At 41.4% G+C, this 24,362-nt stretch overlaps 1 protein-coding gene across 1 annotated transcript in view; it reads right to left on the bottom strand.

Annotated features, from left to right (window-relative positions):
- Window positions 1-24,362, bottom strand: part of LOC108793169 (multidrug and toxin extrusion protein 2-like) — a 35,423-nt gene that overhangs the window by 5,707 nt on the left and 5,354 nt on the right. The window contains exons 3-14 of the mRNA XM_018564110.1: window positions 20,973-21,074; window positions 18,912-18,980; window positions 16,981-17,129; window positions 13,692-13,734; window positions 10,690-10,734; window positions 10,161-10,258; window positions 7,647-7,744; window positions 6,287-6,320; window positions 5,937-6,034; window positions 5,195-5,262; window positions 3,372-3,480; window positions 2,809-2,884 (exon numbers count right to left, since the gene is read on the bottom strand). Of these exons, the coding sequence (XP_018419612.1) occupies window positions 2,809-2,884; window positions 3,372-3,480; window positions 5,195-5,262; window positions 5,937-6,034; window positions 6,287-6,320; window positions 7,647-7,744; window positions 10,161-10,258; window positions 10,690-10,734; window positions 13,692-13,734; window positions 16,981-17,129; window positions 18,912-18,980; window positions 20,973-21,074 (989 nt within the window). The remainder of the gene's footprint in view (window positions 1-2,808; window positions 2,885-3,371; window positions 3,481-5,194; window positions 5,263-5,936; window positions 6,035-6,286; window positions 6,321-7,646; window positions 7,745-10,160; window positions 10,259-10,689; window positions 10,735-13,691; window positions 13,735-16,980; window positions 17,130-18,911; window positions 18,981-20,972; window positions 21,075-24,362) is intronic.

A 24,362-nucleotide genomic window follows, 5' to 3' on the forward strand; every position in this document is an offset into this window, starting at 1 on the left:
AACGTGACATAAGAACGTACTATGAAACAATTACCATGACAGTATAATGTAATGTTTTACATATAGGTTACATAGGTTAGGACAAATTAATAAAGTAGCCATTTCACTTACTAATAGCTTTACCCTTTTAGATAAATCTTTTTTCCCTTACTATGTAGCTGTGTTCTATTTAGCCAGCAGAGCTACATATTTACCAGGCTTTATTGCAACAGCTTGCCAAAAAGGAAGAAAGAGCTTTTTAAAGCTGGGGGCAGTTGTATTAGAAAAATTAAACTGTAAAATAAAGGTCCGACACCTCCACTAGAATCCTAAAACGTATTCACAAAAGTAATTACGATTCAGGTATGTTAAAATCATAGAACAGCAAAACAAAGAGCAAAAAGGGTCCCCTGTAATGGTTCAATGCAGTAGAGGTTGTGTTCTACAGAACAGAGGTATTCTGTTAAGTGTTTTGCAACAGATGGCAGAGGAATTAATATTTTTAAAGGAAAGACCAGGTTGAAATAAAAATAAACCCTACCCCCCCCAGGGGGTACCCTAACCTACTCTAAGCTACCACCCTGGTGTCCACTTACCCCTGACAGTGGAGCCTCCCATAATATTTACATCCTACTTTTGGAAATCTTGGCACTGTGAAGTAGCCTTTCATAAACTGATATGGACAATATTTGTACTGTTGGAGTAAGCCCCTATTCATGTCTAGGGGAAGTCCAGCACGGGGCAGTGCAAAGAAGATTTCTGAATGGAGGATATAATCTCTGTGGGAAGCAGCTGCCGTTGGAGGAAGGTAAGTGGGCACTCGGTTGGGGGTATGTTAGGGTGTTAAAAGTCACCAAATTTTGCTTCCTATCTAAACCTGAACTTGTCCTTTAAATAAATATACATTAATCCTGTCATTATTTACATGTTTGGCTTTGTAGAGAGGTGACAAGACCTTAGCAGTGGCAGTAAGGACTGCAAGGGTATCCAATGTTGGGAGGGTCAAGTCTTGGAACATACTGTGGGTGTGGAGGCATTACTGAAGGGAAGCTTTGGTGTGCATTCCTAGAGAAAGCAGCTGTGACTAGTTTAGGGTGAGGCAGTGCAGTGCTGACTCTGAATAGGTGGGTGAGGGTGAGGTGGGTGAGTGTAGGGTTGGAGTAATGTTCTGGCCACCAGTAAGACCTTTGTGACTGACATAGGTCTCACTGGTAACTGACAAGTGACTGAATTTAATACAGTACTGTCAGATCTGGACTCAAAACTACTTTCTGTGGTACCTCTTCTTATTTGCAAAATACTGATTTTTAAAGAAAGTGGACTGCCAGCTTTGGGCCTGATTTTGTATCCCAGTAAAAGCTGTATTTGGCCATTCATCCCCCTTTTTCCCATCATTACACATAGGGATGCACTGATGCCATTTTTTCAATACAGAGTACGAGTACCAATACGTTTCCTCTAGTACTCGCCGATACCATTTACCGATACCTTTTTTTTTTTGTGTCATGTGACAGTTTTTCTACAACAATACAGACTAATGATTTTAGGACAGTGGTGGAGCGGCCAGGCCTGGTCACAACTGCAAATGCTGTGATCCTGGTAGTTCTGCCACTGATTCTAAGCTGTAGAGGGACTACAAATCCCAGCAATACAGTATACAGCAATGCAGAATACCACCAGCTATAACGGACTACAAATCCCAGTGATAGATTATACAACAATGCAGAATACCACCAGCTATAGAGGACTACAAATCTCAGCAATACATTATACAACAATGCAGCAGAATACCACCAGCTATAGAGGACTACAAATCCAAGCAAAACATTATACAGCAATGCAGAATACCACCAGCTATAGAGGACTAGAAATCCCAGCAATCCACTACACAGCAATGCAGAATACCACCCGCGATATAGGACTACAAATCTCAGCAATACATTATGCAGCAATGCAGATTAAAATGAAGCTACATACTCACCAGGGATATGCGGTGTCTCAGGGGGCTGCGCGGTGTCTGAACAGGGCTATGCGGCATCTCAGGGGGCTATGCGGTGTCTGACCAGGGCTGTGCAGGGTTTCACTAGGGCTGTGTGGGGTCTGACCAGGGCTATGTGCTGGTCTCACCAGAGCTGTGCGTTGATCTCGCCGGGGCTGTGTTCGGTCTCACCAGGGCTACGAGTGGGGTCTCACCAGGGCTGCATGCTGCCTCACCAAAGCTGAACACGGTCTCAATAGGGTTGCATACAGGTCTCACCAGTGCTACGTGCGGTCTCACCAGGGCTGCGTGTAGGCTTCCCCAGGGTTGTGCAAGAGGCGGGTCTCCCCATGGGTGTTCGAGAGGGTGTGGAGGCGGGTCTCCCAAGGGTTGTTCGGGTGGATGCGGCAGCGGGTCTCCCCATGGCTGTACAGTTGGGTGCGCAAAAGCAGGAAATATGTGGCCAGACTAGCGCCTTAAACGCGCTCCGCGAGGTCCCCAGCAGGCTGCCCCAGCAAGGAGCGGTATCAGCGTTAAGTATCGGGGCATTTTAATGAGTACGAGTACTCGTGAAAAGGCCCAGTATTGGCACCGATGCATCCCCAATTACAGTCTTTTTAATTCATCATCAGCACAAGCTGTCCTTCCTCGTTCAAGGTACCGATAATGCTAATGCTTCAAATCAAATAAATTGTAAATGACCCCTAAAGTCCTTACCAAAACAGGGTAGTGTGTTGAAAGTCACTTTTCTGCTTAAAAATTTAGAAAAATGCCTGGTGCGGAAAAGAAAAGTGAGATCACCACATATCATAAATGGATTTGAAGAAGTTACTTAACTTCATATTACTCACCTATCAGTTGTAAACATATAACCTATGACATTTTTCAGTGCAAGTGCAATACTGCTGATCAACAAGCAACCAATTGCTGAAAAATAGGAAACGCAGATTAGACTGGAAAATAATTTAATATTTCAATTGCCTAGTTTATGCTCTAAAACAGCAAACAACAATAACTGAATCAGAAGTGATATTCCAAGCCTAAGGAAATTGCATAATTGAAAACAAATGACAGATAAATGCAAGGCTGTTTTTCAAATGTGTTCTAGGCCTGACTATGAATGTGTACCTATAGCCATTTTTTGGATTAGGATCAGATTTTGGATAGAGTGGGTTAGAACCATTGTTAGTTTTTTTGGGGGGGAGGGTTTCCAATTTCTGTCCATGTCACACTAGAAAGTTTTCCCTTTACTTGTTGCCCCTAAGACACCACAGGGAGTCATAGAAAATATTTCCAAAGTGAAGGGAAAACCCCCAATTAGGCCACTGTCACTTAGTGGGTCTACAGGGTACACATTCTTTTTTTTTAACTTGTTTTATATTATGCAGTATTTTTTTAGTGCCCAAAATCCTACCTGTGCAGCAAAGTACAACTTTACAAGACTTTATGGCTTGTTCGATGTCTCCAGCTCCTAAAGCATTTCCAATCCTGACATTGGCAGCCGTGCCAAAGCCAATTGGAAGCTGTAGAGGAAAATATTAATGTGATTTAGAAATCTGACCAAGACATTGCTGGTGAGAATCATTTTAGTTTACCATGGTAAATAACTGCAACCTCAGACATTACAGAAATGATGCAAGTGGACACGATCCAAAAATAATTGTATGAGAAAAAATACTAAAAAAACTGAGCAGCAGTGTGAGAAGCAGTGGCTTAGATATGCTTGCATGTCTGCTCGTATACCTTGTACAATGTCCTGGTAGCCTGAGCCTAGAGATGCTCTAATAAATAAATAGCTTGGTCGGGATCTTGTGTTTGGCTTGACCCATTTAGGCTTTCTGCATCTCCCTATTGGCCCGTAGTTTTAAACCAAGTAAAGGAAGTTGTAACATTGTTACATATTTGATCCAAACCACCTTGTACCCCATTGCTCCTGCACACACCCCTCTTGCGCTTTGGCATATCCACTATTCCTTAAACATACCACTCTTCACCCTGAAGCATTTCTTCCTACATACATTACATTCAAATGTTACCCTGATTAGTCGCTAATGACTAGACATGTGCAGCAGCTAAAAATTTGTTTCGTTTAGTTTCGGATTTCGTTTATTTCGTTTTGGGAATCGGATTCGTATTCGGATCTGATTCGGAATTCGTGTCGGATTCGGAATTCGGATTTAGAATTCGGACGAATTCTCAAAAATTCAACCTCAGGTGGAATAGCAGAATTGGCACATTTGTCATTTCTGGTTGCTGTGCTCTAGTCTTTACTATTAAAGGGACATTAAAATCATTTTCTTAATTTGTTTTTATCCGCTTCAATTTTAACAGTGCACGCACAGGATTTGGACGAATTTCGTTCCAAATCCAAAATTTCGCATTCTTTCGGATGATTTCGGATATGTTATATTTCGGAAATTCGGATGCTCCGAATCTACGAATTTCCGAAATTTCGTCCGAATTTCGATTCGGACTAATGATTGCCATCCTGCACTTTGAGCAACCAGCCTTCGTTTTCTTCATCAATACCACTCATCTCCTGCCCTTGTTTTTAACATTCTACCCCTTCTCTTCACCTGAATGAATTTCACACATTCATCAAAGCCTCATTGCTTCCTTAAATGCAAACACTCTTTTTGGGGCATTGCTTTGCACTACTTCTTTCTGAACTTGACTTTGGCCACATAAAAAATGCTTTATAAATACAAGAAAAGACATGTAGAAAAGTAGTTGTATACCATTACGAAGATGAAATACATGTGTGAGAGCTGTTTTACCTAGGCTTTACAAAGGATTTGTAGGATTTACAAAGGGTATTTCTATCTATCTAGTTTTGATATTTACACAGCTCCGCTACACAGTACAGCTCTGTCTGCCAGGACAGTAGACATTTTTTATTGCTGTAGTTAACCAACACTTACAGGTCTTGTCTCTGCCCAAGCTTGTGAGAGGACAGTGAAAGGAGAAGCAGAATACTGATGAGCCCATCTCTGTTACTCTGCCCTCTCCTCCTTGTTAGCCCATGAGCACTGAGGCAAAACAGACTGGCTCCTTGTACTGCTTCTCCTTCTTCTAGCCTGAGCTCTGCTGTACAGGGTATTTAACAAGGCAGATATTGAGTCAAATGCAGGTACTCAATCTGCTTGCATTAAACAAATACATTAAATGTTGATTTAATTTTACTTTCTTTCTGGAGTTTAATGTTACAATGCATAAACAGTAAAGCGACCATCATACCATTATAGCCAATGATAACAACTCCAACATAATGACTTGTCCCCCCAGGTCCACAACACTAATAAGCCCTAAACAAAAAATAAGATGAATATGTCAGTAGTTGGACAACATTCCATACATGTTTTTGTTTACTTACATGACCCAAAATAACAATGTTATTCAATCAGAAGGACCACCAGGGACTGATAAAACAGGAAATATCAGACAAAATTATTTTCCATGGAAAAACTGCATGGTTTCAGTGTCTACAAAGTACTACTACTACTACAGCCTCATTCATTAAATATAAATGCTAAGCAACTTTAAAACTCCACGTGAATAAATTCCTGACATGTCACCATGTAAGCATTCAGTAAAAACACTACTTATCACTAAAATGCAGGCCTTCAACTAGACCTAAGAGGTGCACCTCAGAGAATGATGTTATCCATAAGGAAGCATTTGCTCATTCAGTCCTCCGGGACTGTAGCTTTCAGGCAGCTCCCTACGTGAGAGAATGGAATGAATTGTGTAAAACGTGTACCAGTGACGTGCGGTACCTTCCGTGCTGGGTGAGGCATTCCCTCCCACAATCACACGCAGTACCCGTCCCTCCCGGGAATGGCCGATACGGCTGTGCACGTTGCACGGATCTGTATGGCTCGACTTTACGCTGTGTGAACAAGGCCTGATACTAGTTGAGGCTCTGCCTCACCTGCCTCCCCTGACCGCATGTCCCTGATGTGTACATACTGCTATGAACAAGGGGGGTTTTTGTTTCCATTTTTATCCTTATTTCTATTCTTCTCTGTTTTTTTCCTCTTGTCTTTCGACTTGTCTTGACTTTTGCAGAGATGTTCTCTGGAGAGGATATGGAGTGTGTTCATCTCTGCATGTTCTTATTTGCTACTGTTTTTTTAGATATTATGAATATGTTATTTGGGTTTTTGTCTTATACAATTTATTACAACTTTTTGGAAATGAGAGAATGGAATGAATTGTGTGAAACGTGTACCATGTGCCATGAACAAGGTACTTTGTGGAGTAGGCTACAAACGTATCATGTTTAGCTGGGTATTCTATTGTTTAGGTTGAATATGAAATCTAGTAGACAAATCCCACTCCTGAAGGCAGTCTTTGGACCATCCTGAGAAGAGACATTTTTCCAAAATAGCAGGTTAACCATGTATATCTAAAGAACTATAAAAGTTGATATCAAATGAATATAACAGCATTGCAGAATTATGTATGAAGAGTTGTATCCTTTTAATTGCCAAATACTGAATGTTACGTTAAAGTGAACCTGTGCTTTGCCAATTCAGGCAAGCCAGTTATTTATATTTACATTACTTTTTTCCCCTGCCATACTATTTGGTTTATAGGGGCAAGGACAGGAAGCCCTGTGCAAACTCAGGAGTTTGTCCCCACACTCATGTGACAGCGCTATATGCCTGAGCAACCAATTACCAACATTGTCATATAGGAGTAAGGAACATGGGGCAATGAGGGACATGATCACAAATATCCAGAAATATTCACTCCCAGGAGTTGAAGAAATATGTGGTGTTGGTAAATCCACTATTACAGTGAACTTGTTCCTTTGCCCTGCAAGGACAAAGCACAGGATTGTTTTAAAGGAAAAAATGCTTTTTTTAAAATTAATTTTATGTTTTAATGTTTTCAGATGTATAAACTATAATTTGCAATACTTGTACAAAATTGTTATTGTTAAAGTATACTTTGCTGGCAGTCAGTACCCTCCTGTTCTCAGCATGCCACTATTTAGGCCAGGTATTTCTCTTTTCAGTAAAGGTACCAGTGGGGGAGTGAGGTTGAGTTCACACCTGGGCGTTTTTCAGTGCTGATAGAAGCGCTGAAAAACGCTCAGCAAGTGAAATCCCATAATTTCCTATGGGCATGGTTCCCACCTGGGAGTATTTCAGCGCATGGAAACGCGCTGAAAAAGCCCTACGCCCAAACAAGTACATGAGCTTCTTTGGGGCGTATTTCCGCACGTATCCATTGGTATTCCCGAGTGTGGCTCGGGGTTAACAAAGCGGTAATCCCAAGCCACACTCGGGAATACAGCATAGGTCTTACCTTGTCCGCGATCCCCGCTGTGTCCTCCGGCCGCTGCCGTCTTCCGGGTTCCGTCCCTTGCGAGCGTCCGCATTGCAGGGGGGCGGAACCAGCGGGAAGTTTGAAAGTTAGAAAAAAAAAGACCAGAAAAAAATGTAGAGAAAATAAAGGAAAAAAAACAATCACACCGCCAGGGAGGTATAAAAAGGTGCGTCGAACGCGCGTTTCACTGAACTAAAAAACGCGTTAAAAACGAGCTGCAAAAACGCGCCCAGCCTGAAGGAAAGGTCAATACAGGTAAGTTAGGTAGTGGCAGCTTTGAAGTAAACCTGTTGCTTTGCTCAAAGAACATTGAAACATTTTCAGTGTAAATAACTGTTACTATGTAGCATACCTCCCCATGTTTCCACATGCACTTTTTTAACCACTGTGTATGTAAAAAGTAAAAGTGACATTGTCCACTGAGAAATTGTGTTTGCCCAAGCTGAACCTCTGAAAAACAAATATACAATTAACTTATTACAATGGTAATACATACAGTATTTTCATATAAAACACATTTGATTAAAACGGACCTTGCTGTAAAATGTAATGTCTACTTATACTGTCTGGGTCCCTTCACCCCTTTAATAATCACCTAATGTTAGAAGTTCCAAAATGTTACTGTAAAGAAAAAGTTAGATTTATACTTACTTTACCCCCAACTAATGCCCACGGTGCCTAAGGGCACATCACATTTCTTGCCGCTAGATCCTGAAGAATACAGAGCAAAACTCACTAGAAGACACATTTGCAATGGACTTCAGTGTCTTGTCTGCTCTGCACTCGCTAGCAATCCTCCCAGAAGGGTGGTGATGGCACACCTAGCGTTGTGGAAGACGGGGGTAAGGGAAGTATAAATATAACTTTTTTTCTTTACAAGTACATTTTGGAACTACTAAAAGAGTAATTTCAAGATTATTAAAGGAGGAAGGTGCCCGAATATTACAAATACGCACATGAAAAAAAGAAGACACAATTTTCTCCTAAATAATTTAAAACTGACATAAGTAATTGTCATCCATCATTGTTTATTTAATATTCAATAAAAAAATCTGACTTTGATTTTGATTCAACAGAATAATACAAAAATTAAAACAAATAGAAATGGCATGGACAAAAATGATGGTACCTTTAACCTAATATTTTGTTTATTTTGTTGCACAACCTTTAGAGGTAATCACTGCAAACAAGTGATTTCTGTAGCTCTCAATGAGACTTCTGCAGCTGCCAACAGGTAGTTAGGCCCACTCTACTTGAGCAAACTGTTCTAGTTGTCTCAGGTTAAAGGGTGTGGTTTCCATAAGGGTACCCGGGTGACACCAAAATGATTGACAGTCATTGACCGAGAGCCCGACAGTTGCAGGAAAGAGGAGGGGACCCGGCGGCATACCTTATACCACTGGGTGAACGTCCCCTCCTCTCTCTGTCGGCATCCACCACAAAGATGGCTGCCGGCAGGTATCACCAACATGACCGTGCATGCGCTGTGACATCATCGCGCACGTGCGTGGTGATGTCACGCGCATGTGCGATGTCACCCAGTATCCGCTCCAGGTGACACCCAGCCTCTGGACGCCCCTGGTTCTTAGCCATTTTTAGGTGCTTTTAGCTATATTGTTTAGGTAATTTTCCTGAAGGAAGACCCATGACCTGCTACTAAGACTATCAGACACTGGGTAGGACATTTTGAACCAGAAATCCTTGATTAGTTTACATTTAGTTGTGCTCAGAGATTCAAGACAACCCATGGCAATTGCAGAAATGCACTCCCAAAAAAGTAATTAAGCCTCCTCTATGTTTCATAGTAGGTACAGTGTTCTTTCCTTTGAAAGTTTTTGTTTTTTTTTCAACTGTGAACATAGAGTTGATGTGACGTGTCAAAAAGCTTAATTTATGTTTTACCTATCTAAAGGTCATTCTCCCAGAAGTATTGTGGATAGTCAGTATGCATTTTAGAAAATTCCAGGCAGGCTTTTTTGTTTTTTTCTTGTCCCACTGGGTCTCCTTCCTTTGAGACCACTGTTCTCACTGTGCACCATCCGTCGCATTTTGAGCAATCGGACACTAATGTACCTTGACCTTGGAGTTCATCTTGTATCTCTTTGTAATTTTCCTTGGCTTTTTGTTTATAATTTACACTATCCTTCTGTTCAATCTGTGGTCAATTAATCTCTTGTAGCCATGCTCAGACAGGATGGCCACACTCCAGTGGATCCTAAACCTCCTAATAATATTTGCAATTGTAGTCACGGGAACATCAATCTGCTTGGAGATCGTCTTATAGCTTTTACCTTTGACAGACTGGTCTATAATGTTCTTTCTGATCTCCTCAGACAACTCTCTCCTTTGCTATCTCTAGTTCATGTTCAGTGTAGTGCAAGGATACCAAACAGCAGAGTGACTACTTTTCTCCATTGAAATTTGCTGAATAACTGATTACAAGATTGAAGGCATGTGTGATACTAATTGCAAAAAACAGTTGGAAATATCACTATCATCAAAGTTATTTATATTCTATTGTAAAGGTACCAACAAATCAATCCAGGCCATCTTAGAATATCTTTGTAGAATAAGGAATGTCACACTTTGTTTACTTTTCTCTATGACATACCAGAGGAATTCAGGTATACATGAGAAAACTGCTTTTAGTTTCATTATTTTTCAGAAGGAATGATGCATTGTTCCAATGCGCTGTAATGGTACCAACAAAATTGTCCACATCTGTACCTAACTATCCATCCATCAATCTATTGTTTGCATTACTTCTGTACATTTGTGAAATGGTTGAGAATTTTTTGTGTGAAATTATTGCCTTTAGGTTGTTCTCAGTATTACAATGAAACTTAAATAAATGTGACATACTTACTCTATGCCCATCTTAAGGACGTATATGAAAATAGCATTGACAACAGCATTGATGATGTTTGCTGCTACACCAGTGAAGAACTGGGGCCATATTATACCCTAGAAAAGGAAAACATATGTTTATACATGAAAATAAATTACATTTTATATAAAAATCAGGGTAGGTTTTTATAAAGTCATAACGTGCTATGTGTAGAACAATGATACTAGCTGCAGATTGTAAGACCAGAGATTGCTTGGCCATTGCTATATACACCACCTATCTTCCCTGAAAATAGCCGCATAGTTTATATTGTAAGATAAGCTCCATTACATCTTCCTATGCAATTATATGAGCACTTATATGTTTATTAGTAAGGCAAAGCACATATAAACCATAGCAATTACCTCATCGTTTAATCCTAATTAAGTTCCAGTGCATTTTAAAACAGTTTTACATGTCTTGTGCCATGTTTTTGCATTGTTAATTAAGAGAAAATGCCTGCAACTGAAACAAATATGTTACTATGGAATGTTGATTCAACTTTTACCTGATTGTATAAATATTTTGATTGCAGCTGCTGAAGAAATACTGCCTGTGATGGAAAAAAAGCATATCAAGTACAATTTAGCACATACAAAGTATAGAACAGAGAGCAGGATTTTTAAATCAGATCATTTTTGTTGTATTTTTGTTTTAACAAAACAACACACAATACAAATACAAGCATAAAAACAAGAATCACAACAAAAAGGTGAAATATCCATAGCCTACATCCCAGAGTTTCCAAAAGTGATATAAAGCTGTGAACAATCCATTATTTTAGATCAGATCAAAATACCTATGATAAGGATTGGTACAAAGGAAAATAACCATATATACAAATGTGTATATGCACCTATATAACCTGGTACGTACTGACAGTATACAGATGGTGCTGCAATATGAGATGAACAAAGATCATATTCAAGAAGGAGCATACTGGAGGGTAATATGTAATTTAAGGAATACATCCAAAGGATGTAGAATGGATGTAATTTGTACAATAAAAAGCTCATAGAGGAATTTATGCAAGAAAATTGAGTGCCTACAGCAGATGAATTCAGGAAATCTGGAACAGATGGGTTATATGCTGCTGTCTACAGGAGGTTTGGACACTGGCAAACAGAAAGAAACATTGAAGTCTAGCCCCTGTTTCTAACCGTCATGCCTTTTGTGAATGAGCATTAAAAAAGCCCATTAAACACAGAGGGTGGAACCTGTGTCTCTCAATGGACTTTGAGAAAAAGGTTTTACAGTAAGTACAAAAATCTTTGTGCTCCACAAGGTAAGGTCAGTGGGTCTAAGGATGACAAAAGGTCCAATTGTTGAACGATCCTAGGCATCAGGGAAGAAGGATGCAAGAAGGAGCAGAAGAAGGAGCATGTCTAGGACAGCCATCTCATGGGAGATAACCTAGCATAAAGCTCCAAGGCGGACCTAATGAGTTGGAGACAACTCAAATAGAGAGATTGAGAAACAAAGGGGAAAAGAGGGTGCGAGAAGTATCTTACACCAACACAGTTAGGAGTGGGAAGACACCCACCCCATATTAGTGGAGCAACACCAGAAAAACAATGTGGCGAACAGAGAAACCCCCTACAGTACCTACCTACCTGATTAAGGACATGGGAATTCAAGTGTCTGGACTTGTACTATCTGACATGGGAAGTTTCCGGATGCATCATGAGCTCTCTGCTGAAAAGGGAACACCAAGCCCTCCAGCAATGATAAAGCATGCCCAAGTGCACAAATTCATCTCTAGAATGGAGATGACAGGATGGAGAGGCCCAGAGGGAAAAAAAAACAGTACCTCTAAAGAGAACCATATGGTTGAGAGTAACATCCTCAATGTCATCCAGCATTGGAACCGGATCAGTAGCCTTGTTATAGGGAGAACTCCCAAGCCTTCCTATAGGTGCAGGTGTAAAGTACCAAAGCAATGTCAGAGTCCATGTCAAAGGACCTACTCCTAGCAAGACACCCAAAGAGGCAAGCAACTGTTCTGAGGAAACAGTTCTGATTCTCAGATATGAGGACAGTCCTGAGACAGGAGTCCTCCTATGATGGAGGGAAAACAACACCCCATAGGCCCTTAAAAGGTTGAGGGTGCATTGTGCTTCAGCAAGGATCTAAGCTGATTAGCCTCTAGCTTGTAAGTCTCTAAACAGTGGAAACTTGCAGGAGTTGGGCCCTTCTAAGAATTCTGGCTATCAGAGTCCAGAAAATGAACTCTTAGGTTGCCTAAGCATCGGTGTTGCCAAGAAAAAAGGCATTGGGATGGACATAAGGTTCAGTGCTATCAGCAACTAAAAGTGCCATTAAAGGATACTTAGTGGATACTTAGTGGTCAGGACTCTAACTCAGAAGGTCCCTCTGGGAGAGAGAATACTGAAAATCAGCATTAGCCAGGGATAAAGAATTTCCCAGAGGAACACCTCCCAACGACAACGGTGGCCATACACTGTTCTATTTTTTAATTTTTTTTTAATGAAAGAAAAATAGTCAGAAAATCCCCTCTGCAACTTCTGCCACTGATAGGGCGAGGGGATGATGGTCACAGTTTTAATTGGGCTTGATTAATCTCTAATTGTAAGCACTCCAGAATGAGGAAAAGAAACACATAGAGCAAATTATATGCTTATATGCACAACAATGAAATCATTAAAACGTGTACAGATCCATGCAATTTACATCTTACACTTACATTATTTAGTTATTGAAAATATGACAGAGGGAAATTGAACAAATTTACAGCAACAGAAAGTAACCAATGGCTCCCACTCACCCCTGAGGGGCAGCTATCTGCTCTCCATGTGCATAGCTGTGTTTTATGCTTCATATTCAGGCTAGGATTGCTATACTTAGGCGAATGCCTGTGCCCTCTACTGGCAACAATTAGGCAGTGCAGGGAGCCAGGCTGCCTTTTGTATTACCAAGCAGCAAGTACAAGCACAATATCAATTATTATTATTATACAGGCTTTATATAGCACCAACAGTTTGCACAGCACTTTGCAATGTAAGGAAGACATTACAATCACAATACAATTCAAGACAAGATGGTAAGGAGGGCCAATATCAATGCCTTAGCTAAATGTTTCTGTCTTTCCTTGTGGATTTTGAAACATGTTTGAATCCTTGTTCTGGTCACTGGTCCTGATCAATTTTCTATCTGCAATCTGCCTTGATCTCCTGCATGAAGAGCATCTGCCTAGACCTACGCCTGTCATTCAGCCTTGCCTGAACACTGCCTGTCCTGAACCAGTTTATGCTCTTGCCTGACAATCACTTCAAAACTCTTTGCAGCTATACTCACAAATACAAATTACTCTTTCGACTTTGCACCTCTTGGCAGCCCACCCTACCACAGGTAAGGTAACACAGGTGAAGTTTGAAAAAAAACACACAAAAAAACAACTACAACATTATTATCTAAAACAATTAGAAAACGTGAATATAGAAATATGTCCCAGATACAAGAGACAGGATCTATTACAAGAACAAAACTTACAGGTAGACCAGGTAAAAAGATCATCACATACTTTTGCGTTAGCCTAAAAAAAATAATATGCATATGTGTTTTATAAACTTCAATTCATATTGTCAACTTATATGGCTGTTGTTGCTCTTCTCGCCTGTTCAGCGTGTTGCACTGTGCAAAACAAATGTAAGAAAGGAAGAACTACTTAAAATGCACCTCTAATTTTCTGTTTGACAAATTCTACAGAAACATTGCAAGTAGAATTTCAAAACTGACATCAAGAACTGACATAAATGCATGAAGGTTGTGCTACAGAGAATGTGGCAAGCAGAGTGATTTTCATCTTATTACAGCAGGAGGAGTGTTGAAAACTCAGACAGAGAGACCATGCACCAAAAGTGTATCCGCATTCACTCATTATCTATTGTTTACACAGAGCCTATTTTTTTTGTCATTGTGGAGTTAGGTGTCATTCAAACAGGGTGTGTTGCTCCATACAGCGTGAAGGGGTGGTTGTTGATGCGTCTGGAACTGCTGGAAGAAGCATGTGGGCAGCTCATGTAACTTCAAGGAGATACCGGAGCTGTGCACCCTCACACGCTGTTTTCCTGCAGCTCCAAATTTTGACATCTGCACACAGAAAATCTAGGGCAGTGGTGGCGAACCTATGGCACGCGTGCCAGGGAGGGCACACGAGGCCCTTTCTGCTGGCACGCGAGCCCACGTTCAGGCCCCAAAACATTAAGGCAGCCGACATGTCGAAGGCGGAGAAATCGGCAGGCGAGCGAGTAGGAGGAGGAGAAGGGGGACGAGCGGCAGGGGGTAGAGATGGAGGACGGGAGGAGACTGGGGACTGAGCGGCATGAGACAGGGCCGAAGACAGAGGTAGATTTAGGCGGAGATGAAAGAGGACGTGAGGAGACAGAAAGAGGGAGATGGGGCGGAGATGGAGGATGGGAGGAGACGGGGGACTGAGCGGCATGAGACAGGGCCGAAGACACAGGTAGATTTAGGCGGAGATGAAAGAGGACGTGAGGAGACGAGGACGGAGCGGCATGAGACAGGGGGAGATGGAAGAGGCCTGTGAAGACCGAGGAGGCAAAGGCAGAGACCACGATGGAGGAGGCGTCGCCAAGGGGCCAGTCGAGCGGCGAAGCTGAGGCGATTGGGCGCCAAAGCAGCACTGAAGGCTGGGCTTCCCGTGTAAGGTAGGAGCACTGTACTGGCAAGGCCCACCATAGATTATGCACAGCCCACCAAAGAGTCACAGGGGGGCTGTGCAATACCTTTTGGTGGGCTTTGAGGGATCCATGGGGGGCTCTGCAGCCTGCAAAGCCCACCACAGATCCTGCACAGCCCCCCTGAGATCTGGCAGACTGCAGGGTCTCAGGGGGTCTCTGGAGGATCTGTGGGGGGCTTTTCAGAACTTGTGGGGGGTTTTCAGGATCTGTGGGGGGCTTTGCAGCCTGCAAGCCCCCCACAGATCCTGCACAGCCCCCCTGAGATCCGACAGACTGCAGTTTTGCCTTGCCTAGGGCAGCCCCAAACCAGAATACACCACTGCGTTCAGGGACCTCCAATTGACATAGATCCGACTGACCCGGATCGCCTTGGTATGCGATCCGGGCCAGTCACAATTAGGCAGAGGCGGCCAATAAACAGGTAGGTTAGACGGCTGCTTCCTCCTCGCTAGGACCCCGGGAGGCCCCCGCAAGTGGCCGTCTAATCTGCCTGTTTAGAGGTCACCACAGCTGCCTGATTGTGACGGCCCGACTACAGAGGCGATCCGGGACGTTCGGTTCCCCCGTGAGAGCCGTACAAGGCCGTAAGGCAGTGATGTTGAAGGTTTCTTAAACCCGAGCGCCCAAACTGCAATACTAAACTTATTTTCAGCACTGGCACTTTGAGATAAATAAATTGATTTTGCGTCGCAGTTTGGGCACTCGGGTTCAAAAAGGTTCGCCATCACTGATCTAGGGCCTCAGATGCACTTGATGATCCATGTCTATATACAGTATAGTGTGTGCCTGTCATACTCGGAGCTGCCGCAAGCAGCGTGTGGGGGCGCACAGCTCCTGCGTCTGCATAGAATTACATGAATTACCCACACGCTTCTCCACGCAGCTCGGGCACATGAAAAATGGGCTCTTAATGCTATACGGAGCAACACGCCCCATGCAAATGAAGCCTTCGAATAAATACTTTTTGATTTCCCTTAAGGGCTCTGGAATGCACTGTATCGACTTCTGTCGGCTCCCTGCATTCAGGGGTGGGAGGAGGTGTGACGGTGCATTGAAGTCAATAGTGCATTCCGCATTTTTGCTGATCGCACTGGAGCGGTACACACGCAGTAATGTGCCACGCGTTTGGTTGCGGGCGATTGTACTGTGAATGCAGGGAGCTGGCCGGCATGCGATACAGTGCGTTCCAGGGCCTGACTGCTCTGGAACGCACTGTGTGTGGTGTGAACCAGCCCTAAAGCAGATCTTCTGTTTATTTATTTAATTTGAAACAACTTGCCCAGCTGCTTCAAAAATAAAAAATGCAGCTATTGCTGCAATACTCGCCTTGTCTCCAGTGTTGTCCAGGGAGAAACTCCCCTCTGCCTTCGGTCCTCTTCTGAACTGAATAACAGCCAGCTTCATTCAGCCCACTTCCTGTGAGCCCAAGCAGTCATGGAGACACCCCCTTCGGATGCCTTAACACATCAACCTCGGCTCCCAGTACAATAGCCCAGAGAACTGCGATGACATCTTTACATCAGCACTTCTCTGCAGTATTGAAGACCTCCCACCACCACCACCACCACCACCACAGGGAGAAGAGGATCCTGGGGAGACTTTAAGATGTCTCATGACCTGCCACAAGACCCCAAGAAAAAATGCATTATGAAAAAAAAAAAAAAGCTGCATTGAGTATATGAGTGGGGAGTGGCTAAAAAAACTAGAGTTCAGCTTTAGCTCAGAACATTTATTACAGATATTTATGCATGACCTTACATACAGAACATCCACATCACATCAGTCCCCACCCTAAAGGAGCTTACAACCTAAGGTCCCTATGTCACATGCATACAAGGCCAATTTAGACAGGAGCCAATAAACCTTCCAGCATGTCTTTGGGGTGTGAGAGGAAACCCACACAAGTACAGGCAGAACATGCAAACTCCAAGCAGTTAGTGTCCTGATCAGGATTCAAACTGGGGACCTCAGTGCTTCAATGTAGAGGTCCTAGCAACTGTGCCACTGTGCCTACATGTGTTATTGCTTCATACATTTTGTTTAATGAAGGTGAAACAAAAGAAGGCAATACCACTAACCTGGCGATATCTGGGTTCTGTTTGCACAGTAGAAGGATCTGCTCCGTATTAATTAATATTGCCCAGCAAGGGAAGCAGCAAAGCATTAGAATAAGAATTCCTCTCTGCAGGATTGTTCCCACTCGCTTCAAATTCTTGCTGCCATATGTCTGAAAGAATGAGTATACACATACACAGATATGATAATCGTAGTTAATATTATGCTAGCTAATTATTGGAAGTTGATATAAACTCCAGGCAAACAGCGAAATACACATTTTCAATAGAAGGGAGAGGACTGTTGTCAGGGCAACACTACCAACTCCTAGTAGTGATCTTATAGATTTCAAGGTTACTCAGTTTACTGAGAAGGGAAGTCCTTTGAAATGTGTCAATTTTGCTAGATTTGCTAAAAAAAATTAAAAGGCCAGTGATATGAAGAAATAGAGAATCCCATTTGTGTGTCAGTTTCATAGATTTTGTCAACAGATTTTCTTGTGCATTGTCAGGACATAGGGACAGTGCCCTTAAAGGGTATTTCCACATGTGTAGCTAAACTGGGATAACACCTATGTTATATTTGTTACATATTTATCATTCACATAGCATCAGTTAAAAATAAATAAAATGCTTAAAACATGTTCAATTCTCAAAGAAACATTTTTCTTTTTGCTGAATCTCCCTCTGGAATTCAAGGGGAATGGGGAGAGGAGTGTTTATTTTAGTGTTTCAATGTTTTTTTTTCATCATTACACCTGTCTGTACTGTGTTGGCAGATCACATTATCAGTTGTCAACTGGATTTGAACATCCCTTGTCCAAACAAAGGCTTCTTTTATCGCAATAAGGGGAGTCAGAGTTTCCAGTTACTGACATTAAGAGAGGAGCTTGCCAAGGCCTGCAAAATAGAGATATCTGAAAGCTAAAAAATATCTTTTTAAAAATGTATAGTTATGCTGTGTGAATAGGAACACATAATAAACATACGGTATATTGGGGTCTTCTCAATTTTGCCTGCGGAAGTGGAAAAAACCTTCAAATTTGTGATAATAGATCAGGTTCCTAGACTGAGACAAAGTAACAGTTGTATTACTGCTTTGACGTTTTTTGCATTCATAAATTAAATACTTTATCACTGCATGTTCTTAACCATTTGATTTATACTTATTTCTCTGAAATGTGTTTATTTTGTTTTCATTTCAGATAATTCTTTGGACTAAGGCCAAGGGACCTTCCTCTAGAGACGCTCACTGCGTGACTGTGGAGACTGACTCCAGATTAACTGAACTTTTATGAGTAGTCACACCTGCTGCATAATGTTATAACTTTTTGTCTATGTTACATTGTCCTATGCATTTTTTCTTTCTTTTTGTGTCATATCTGGTTCCATGCATTATGTGCTGTGTAAATGTATAGTGTGATTAGCTTGTGGCAGGGCAGGGATGCCTGAAACATTACAGGACTATATTGGCAGCTTATAAGCAACAAATTACACTTTCTGCACTGCAGCCCCCTTTTTCTTATGTATATTTTGGTGATTTTTTGAACTTAGTAATAAAAATAAGAAGAAGAAGAAGAATATGAATAGGGAAGGAGTTGAGAGGAGCCCTAAGGCTCTTTATATTTCAGCAAGCATTAATTCATAGCTCTTTCTTTTGTTTGGTGGTCTGTATAGTTGATAACAGATTTTGCATATGAAGCTGATGATGCTGTGCATTCTAACAGTAATTTTTACTAAAATAATCACATGACTCAAAGACCTTGCACACGAGAGCATTCTAATTCAGGTGTGCCTAGGGCAGCATGGTGCCTAAATATAGCATTGATGAAGAGACAGCTAGATCCACAAATTAATGAATGGACTGGGCTATGTAACCATGGTATTCCAATATACATATCTGGCTTAGGGGTGAGAAAGTGTATTCTGAAATAAGGTGCATATATAAAAAATACCTGGGACATCAGTGTATCACATCCGGCACTTAATCCAGAGCCGATTGATATGCCAGTTATATTTATGACCTATGTGGAAAAGAGATAGATTGGGGAACCATTTAGTCTTACAATGAAGTGGCATTGTAAAAATTGATTACACAAATATAATGGGGTTCTTACAAAAAAAAACCATACTGCACTATTGTAATCATATTGCATAATAATACAATGCAATTCTCTTCTTCTCAAAGAAGTGTGGTCATAATCCCTGGGTCTGAGTAGCCAATGTAGCCCCCGACTCCTACATGTAGAGTGCAACTATGTAAGCGTGTACTCTGATGAATGCTACAAATGCTCCATAGGAGGTATATACAGTATAGAGAAATAGAAATTTCATATAAAAGACTATTTCTAAAAATATGGATACATTTGTGCGCCTTGCAGATTTTAGCAATGATGCAATTTCTAAAAAGCCCTGTCCCATTTTTCCTGATGTGTTACTAGAGGTACAGACAGATTTGCTGCCATGATATACAGTATATTGGGGTAGTGAATTAAAATTCAAGTGGGTCCGGTGAATAAAATGTTAATTGAGCCAAGGTCCGAATCGGGGTCTGGACAGAACGGTCACTCAGTCCCGTGTCCGTACCACAGTCCGCCATTTAGGCTACGTTTACTCCAGTAGCTGCACTGCAATGCACAGCTGCTGGTGTGTGTTCCCAGGCACAGTGCTAAAGCTCTGATCGTGGTGCATCGCACTGTTTATTTTTTTAGAATAGTTTTGTTAGAAATTCCACACACCCCTCCCCCCCATTTACATACATGTGCATGCCTTATGGGAACATGTTCATTGGAATCAGATGTGAGGCAGTGTTGGTTTTAAATGTTTTGTATATTTTATTTTATTTTTTTACTTTTTCTATAACTTTTTTCTTTTTTACTTAACTTATGCCATCACAAAGGGGAGAACAAGTCCCTATGTGATAGCATTTGGAGGTGACAGGTTTTCTTTATGGAGACCTCCGGGATCTGTTAGACCTCTGATATCTTTCCTTCACTTCAATACACATCATCAAGGAATGTGCTTGACAATCTGTATACCTGGCACTTCAGTTTCTCACAGCTGAATCATAAATCACTGACAGCAGTGCTTCATGCTTTTGTGATCGCAGAGCAGATCGGGGAATGGATGTTCCCCAGTCGGCTCCTGCTCTCCATCCTGACATTTTGTGCCTTGGTCCTGGGCCCGCACAGAGGAGCAAGGGATTTGAAACCACTAGGTGAGGGGGGGGCATGATCATGGCTAATACAAGTGATCTGGGTGGCTGTAAAGCCACCCAGATCACTTTTATTTGTAGAAGCCGGCCCTACTTGACATTATTGGTTGCTAGGAATCCAGCAGTCCTAACAGCCAAAGACTGAAACAGAGGGTCGGGGCCTGCACCGTGTTATGGCCTTGGAGGCCGTCATATCCACTGTCAGCCAGCCATAACCCAGCGCAGGTTGGCAATCATGGTCCAGACAGAACCGCTGCTAGGTCCATGTCCAGACCGCAGTCTGCCATTTAGTGATCCCTGATATACATAAACAGAAAATAAAACCTAGAGATTCTACTGATATACCAGTATTATTCAATACACACATATACAAGATCTACCTAAAATTACTATACATAATGACTGAGACAATGAAGTTGCTTGTAATATCATTATGTGAGCCGATCACTGACTTTCTGATCCTCTCCCTGCAGAGAGCGGAGACTGTTCCCCACGGGGATTCCCCTCTCCGTTTCTCCAGCGATGACTGGAGGAATGGATGGGGCAGGCAGCTGTCAATCAGCCTCCGGGGTGGATCTCGACAGTATTGTTAGGATCCGCCCCGACTGTGGCACACCTCTGCGCTCTCAGCATATAGCAATAGCCCGCTATATGATGAGTTTTGGGTCACATGAAACATTAGTATATGTCCTCTTGTGACCCTGAATAGAACTATGGCGACAAAAGGTTACCCCATAGTTCTCTTTTAAACAAAAAAAAAGACGAATGGTAAAAAAAAACTCCCAAACAAGTAAATACTTACAGCTGAAGCAAGCATAGCAGAATCCAATTCAATTTTTCCTAAATGGCCACAGAACACAGAACTCACAATCAATACAAGCAGTACCATCATTTGAGATAAGAACTAAAAGAAAATGAAAATGTCAATCAATCATATTTGCTTTAATAAATGCATATTATACAACTGTCAGTCACCCCTCCCTGCAGGGATTACCCCCTCCCCTTTCCGTTCTTCCAGCGCTCAATGGAGGGATAGACAGGGGTGGAGGTACTTACAAAACTAAGTCTTGCACTGCGGCTATCCCGGCATTGCAAGGGTTAAGATCTTGCTTTAGTCTAGGGGCTCAAGGGGCTCGCTTAAGTCTCGAGTCTAGGGGCTCAAATAAAGAAGATATACTGAAATCCCAGTCAGAGTGTTGCCATAAGAGACAGGCAATTAGTGTTTTCCAAAGGAGGCCAGCATTGGCAAACCCCTATTTCTTTAATGTAAAGTTTTTTTAAAATAACAAATCTAGATATTTGTTTTGTATACATGTGCATATATTTTTTTCTTATATTCTTAGATTTTGTATATAATTATATACCCACACCTCAAACACAATTAGGCGCTGGCTCTCCAAGCAGTCCGTTCATTGCTCAACATGCAGCCATTGTAGAGAAAAGGGAAGCCTCACTTTAGGATAGAAGCCATTACAGGTGTTTAATGGTCAGTCTGGTGCTAATGCAAAATCTCCTGTACCTCTGCCCTTTTACACATTTTACCCAGTAATGAACTGAGCTAAATGCATTAGTGACAGACAATTCAGGGGATTTTGCCATTTGCACAGATCAATATACATCTATACATGATTTTATCTTGGAGTGAAGCTTTTATATCATCTGCAGTGTTTGTATGTGAGTGCATAGGTATTTAGTGATGGTAAAAAATACTCCCAATTCCACAGCCATTTTCATTTTAGTTGCATTTAGTGACATCGCTGTCCTAAAAAAAAGGTCCATATTTTTAGTAATAACCAAAATAGCCAATAAAAACCAACATCAAAGTGGTCAACCCTATCAATGTGTATTAAAGAAAAAATCTTTCTATGCATAGTTTTATTAAGTAGCGATCGTGATTGTAACTGTATCAATGCACTTAACATAGTTAAAAGAGAACTATGTGGTAACCTTTTTATCCCATAGTTCTATTTAGGGTCAGGGGAGGACATATACTAACATCCTCCCGTGACCCAAAGTTCAGTATATAGCAGGCTATTGCCCACTATATGCTCAGAGCGCCTCAGCCGGGACGGATCCCGACATTACTGTCGAGATCCACCCAGCTGGCTGATTGACAGAGAGCTCGGCCTATCTAGAGGCAGAGCCAACTGTGCTCCCCGCATGGATTCCCCCTTCCCCTCTCCGATTCTCCAGGAAACGGTATGTGTTCACTCACTTCCGATTAATAGAGCCAACCTGTGACAGTTTCAATGTCACAGGTTGGCTCTAACTGTGGGAATGAGTGTAATTCACTCACCTCATAGTTCTCCTTTAAGTACTAGTGTTGTTATAAGTGTGCTTGTAATAAGAAAATACCCTTTTTTAAATTTTTACTACCAGTTAATTTTTCAGGACAAGATTTTGGGGTATACACCTCCTTCTTTAAGTCAAAGTAGTGCTTATACACAGATGTTTAGCAAAATGCCAACATGAATTCAACAATTAAATGACCATCTTTGGACGTTAGAAAGAAGAATGAAAAGTGTATCAGTTTGTTCACACTGAAATTAGGTGGCTTATGTTATGAGTCATTCGATGACCAGCAGATACTTGGTCACTAAAGGAAGAACTCATACACACATACAGTGTATAATACCCCTGCAAATATGGTGCAAATATGGGAGAGCAAGCAAGTGAAAATGTGTAAGACATTTCAATAATTATTTTCAGGGAAACTTAAAGGAGTTATAAAGTTCAAGCCAGAGGCGGCTCTCTAATTAGGCATATTAGGCGGTCGCATTAGGCCTTGCGCTCACGAGGGCCTACGGAGAGCAAGCAAGTGAAAATGTGTAAGACATTTCAATAATAATTTTCAGGGAAACTTAAAGGAGTTGTAAAGTCCAAGCATATACTATCTTGTTATAACATCAGAATTGTAATAGGAATACATACTAGAGTTATTTCAACAACTTCCTGGATTCCTAGTGTGCTTTGGGTCTCTTTCCCTGCTGCTTGAGGTGATATAATCTCGATTACTCAAGACTACATAGCCCACGTGCATTGCCCCAACCAAGCAATGATAATGTTACATTGTTCAGACAAGTGACAAAAGAAAGTGCATATTCATAGGGCTTGGTGAAACCGTGTCACTCCATTGATGAAGTACACACTGTGGGCATCTTCAATACATTTACAAACTTCTAGATTTATAAAGTTAATAGGACTAGGAACTTATGCAAATTCATTATAGAAATACATATTTTGTTTTATGTTTTGACTATAGATACCCTTTAACTCTAACAGCTGTTTTTTTTTAAAGTTCACAAACTGCAGTTACAAAAAGTCCTTTCTGAATACTATCATTGTTTAGTGAACATGCCTTCCCAAAGAAGTGCTACCTGACCACTCTGTCAACAACCTGGTGCATTGGTTAGTTAGTCTCATTAATACCTAGCTGGACTTGTTAGCTGTGCAGACAATTACGTTGGGGTAACCCACTCTGAGTATGCATACCACCTATAAGCAAAGTGGTTTCCCTTTAACAGTGTTTTTGCCTTTAACAATTTAATAATGATTATTGATGCCTTTTGTACATTCACAATTGAACCGACACGGAGTGCATTTATCGTGCAGTAGTATCCTTGGTGATCAATCATATTTAGAATATGGCACCATTAAAAATCTGAATGCTACATTCTGTAAAAATACATCAATTGAAGTACATTCTTACCACAGGTATGGCCAACTCAAGCTGCTTCTTTGCCTCATAACAGAATCCATAAGGTACTAGTTGACGAAACAGTCTCTTAATTCCATGAGGTTTGCCTGACAGAGGAGAGGTCTCTTCGGCTTCCGCCTTGTGTCTTGTCATAGATTTTGGAGAATCTCGATGGTAGATGTAAAGTTTTGTAGGACTCCTACACTAGAGACTGTAGTGAAAGGTCCACTGTGCATAATGGCACTGAGCATTTGATCAACGTTTAGCCTGAAGTGTCAAGAGGTTTCACAATGTGCACTTAAAGGGAGGAGGACATACTGTAATCTGATCATCCATATCAATTATCTCTCAAAAAAAATAGAAAGGAATTCATAGGAAACAATGTTTGTTATTTAGGAATGTCTTCATTGCTAAAAAAAATTATTATTTTAGTCAATGGCAATTCTTGAACTATTTTTACAAGCTACAGCAGTTATTTCACAAGCAAAACAGTAT

The sequence above is a fragment of the Nanorana parkeri genome, unplaced genomic scaffold, assembly GCF_000935625.1.
Source record: "Nanorana parkeri isolate BGI_ZX_2015 unplaced genomic scaffold, ASM93562v1 scaffold726, whole genome shotgun sequence".
NCBI lineage: Eukaryota > Metazoa > Chordata > Amphibia > Anura > Dicroglossidae > Nanorana > Nanorana parkeri.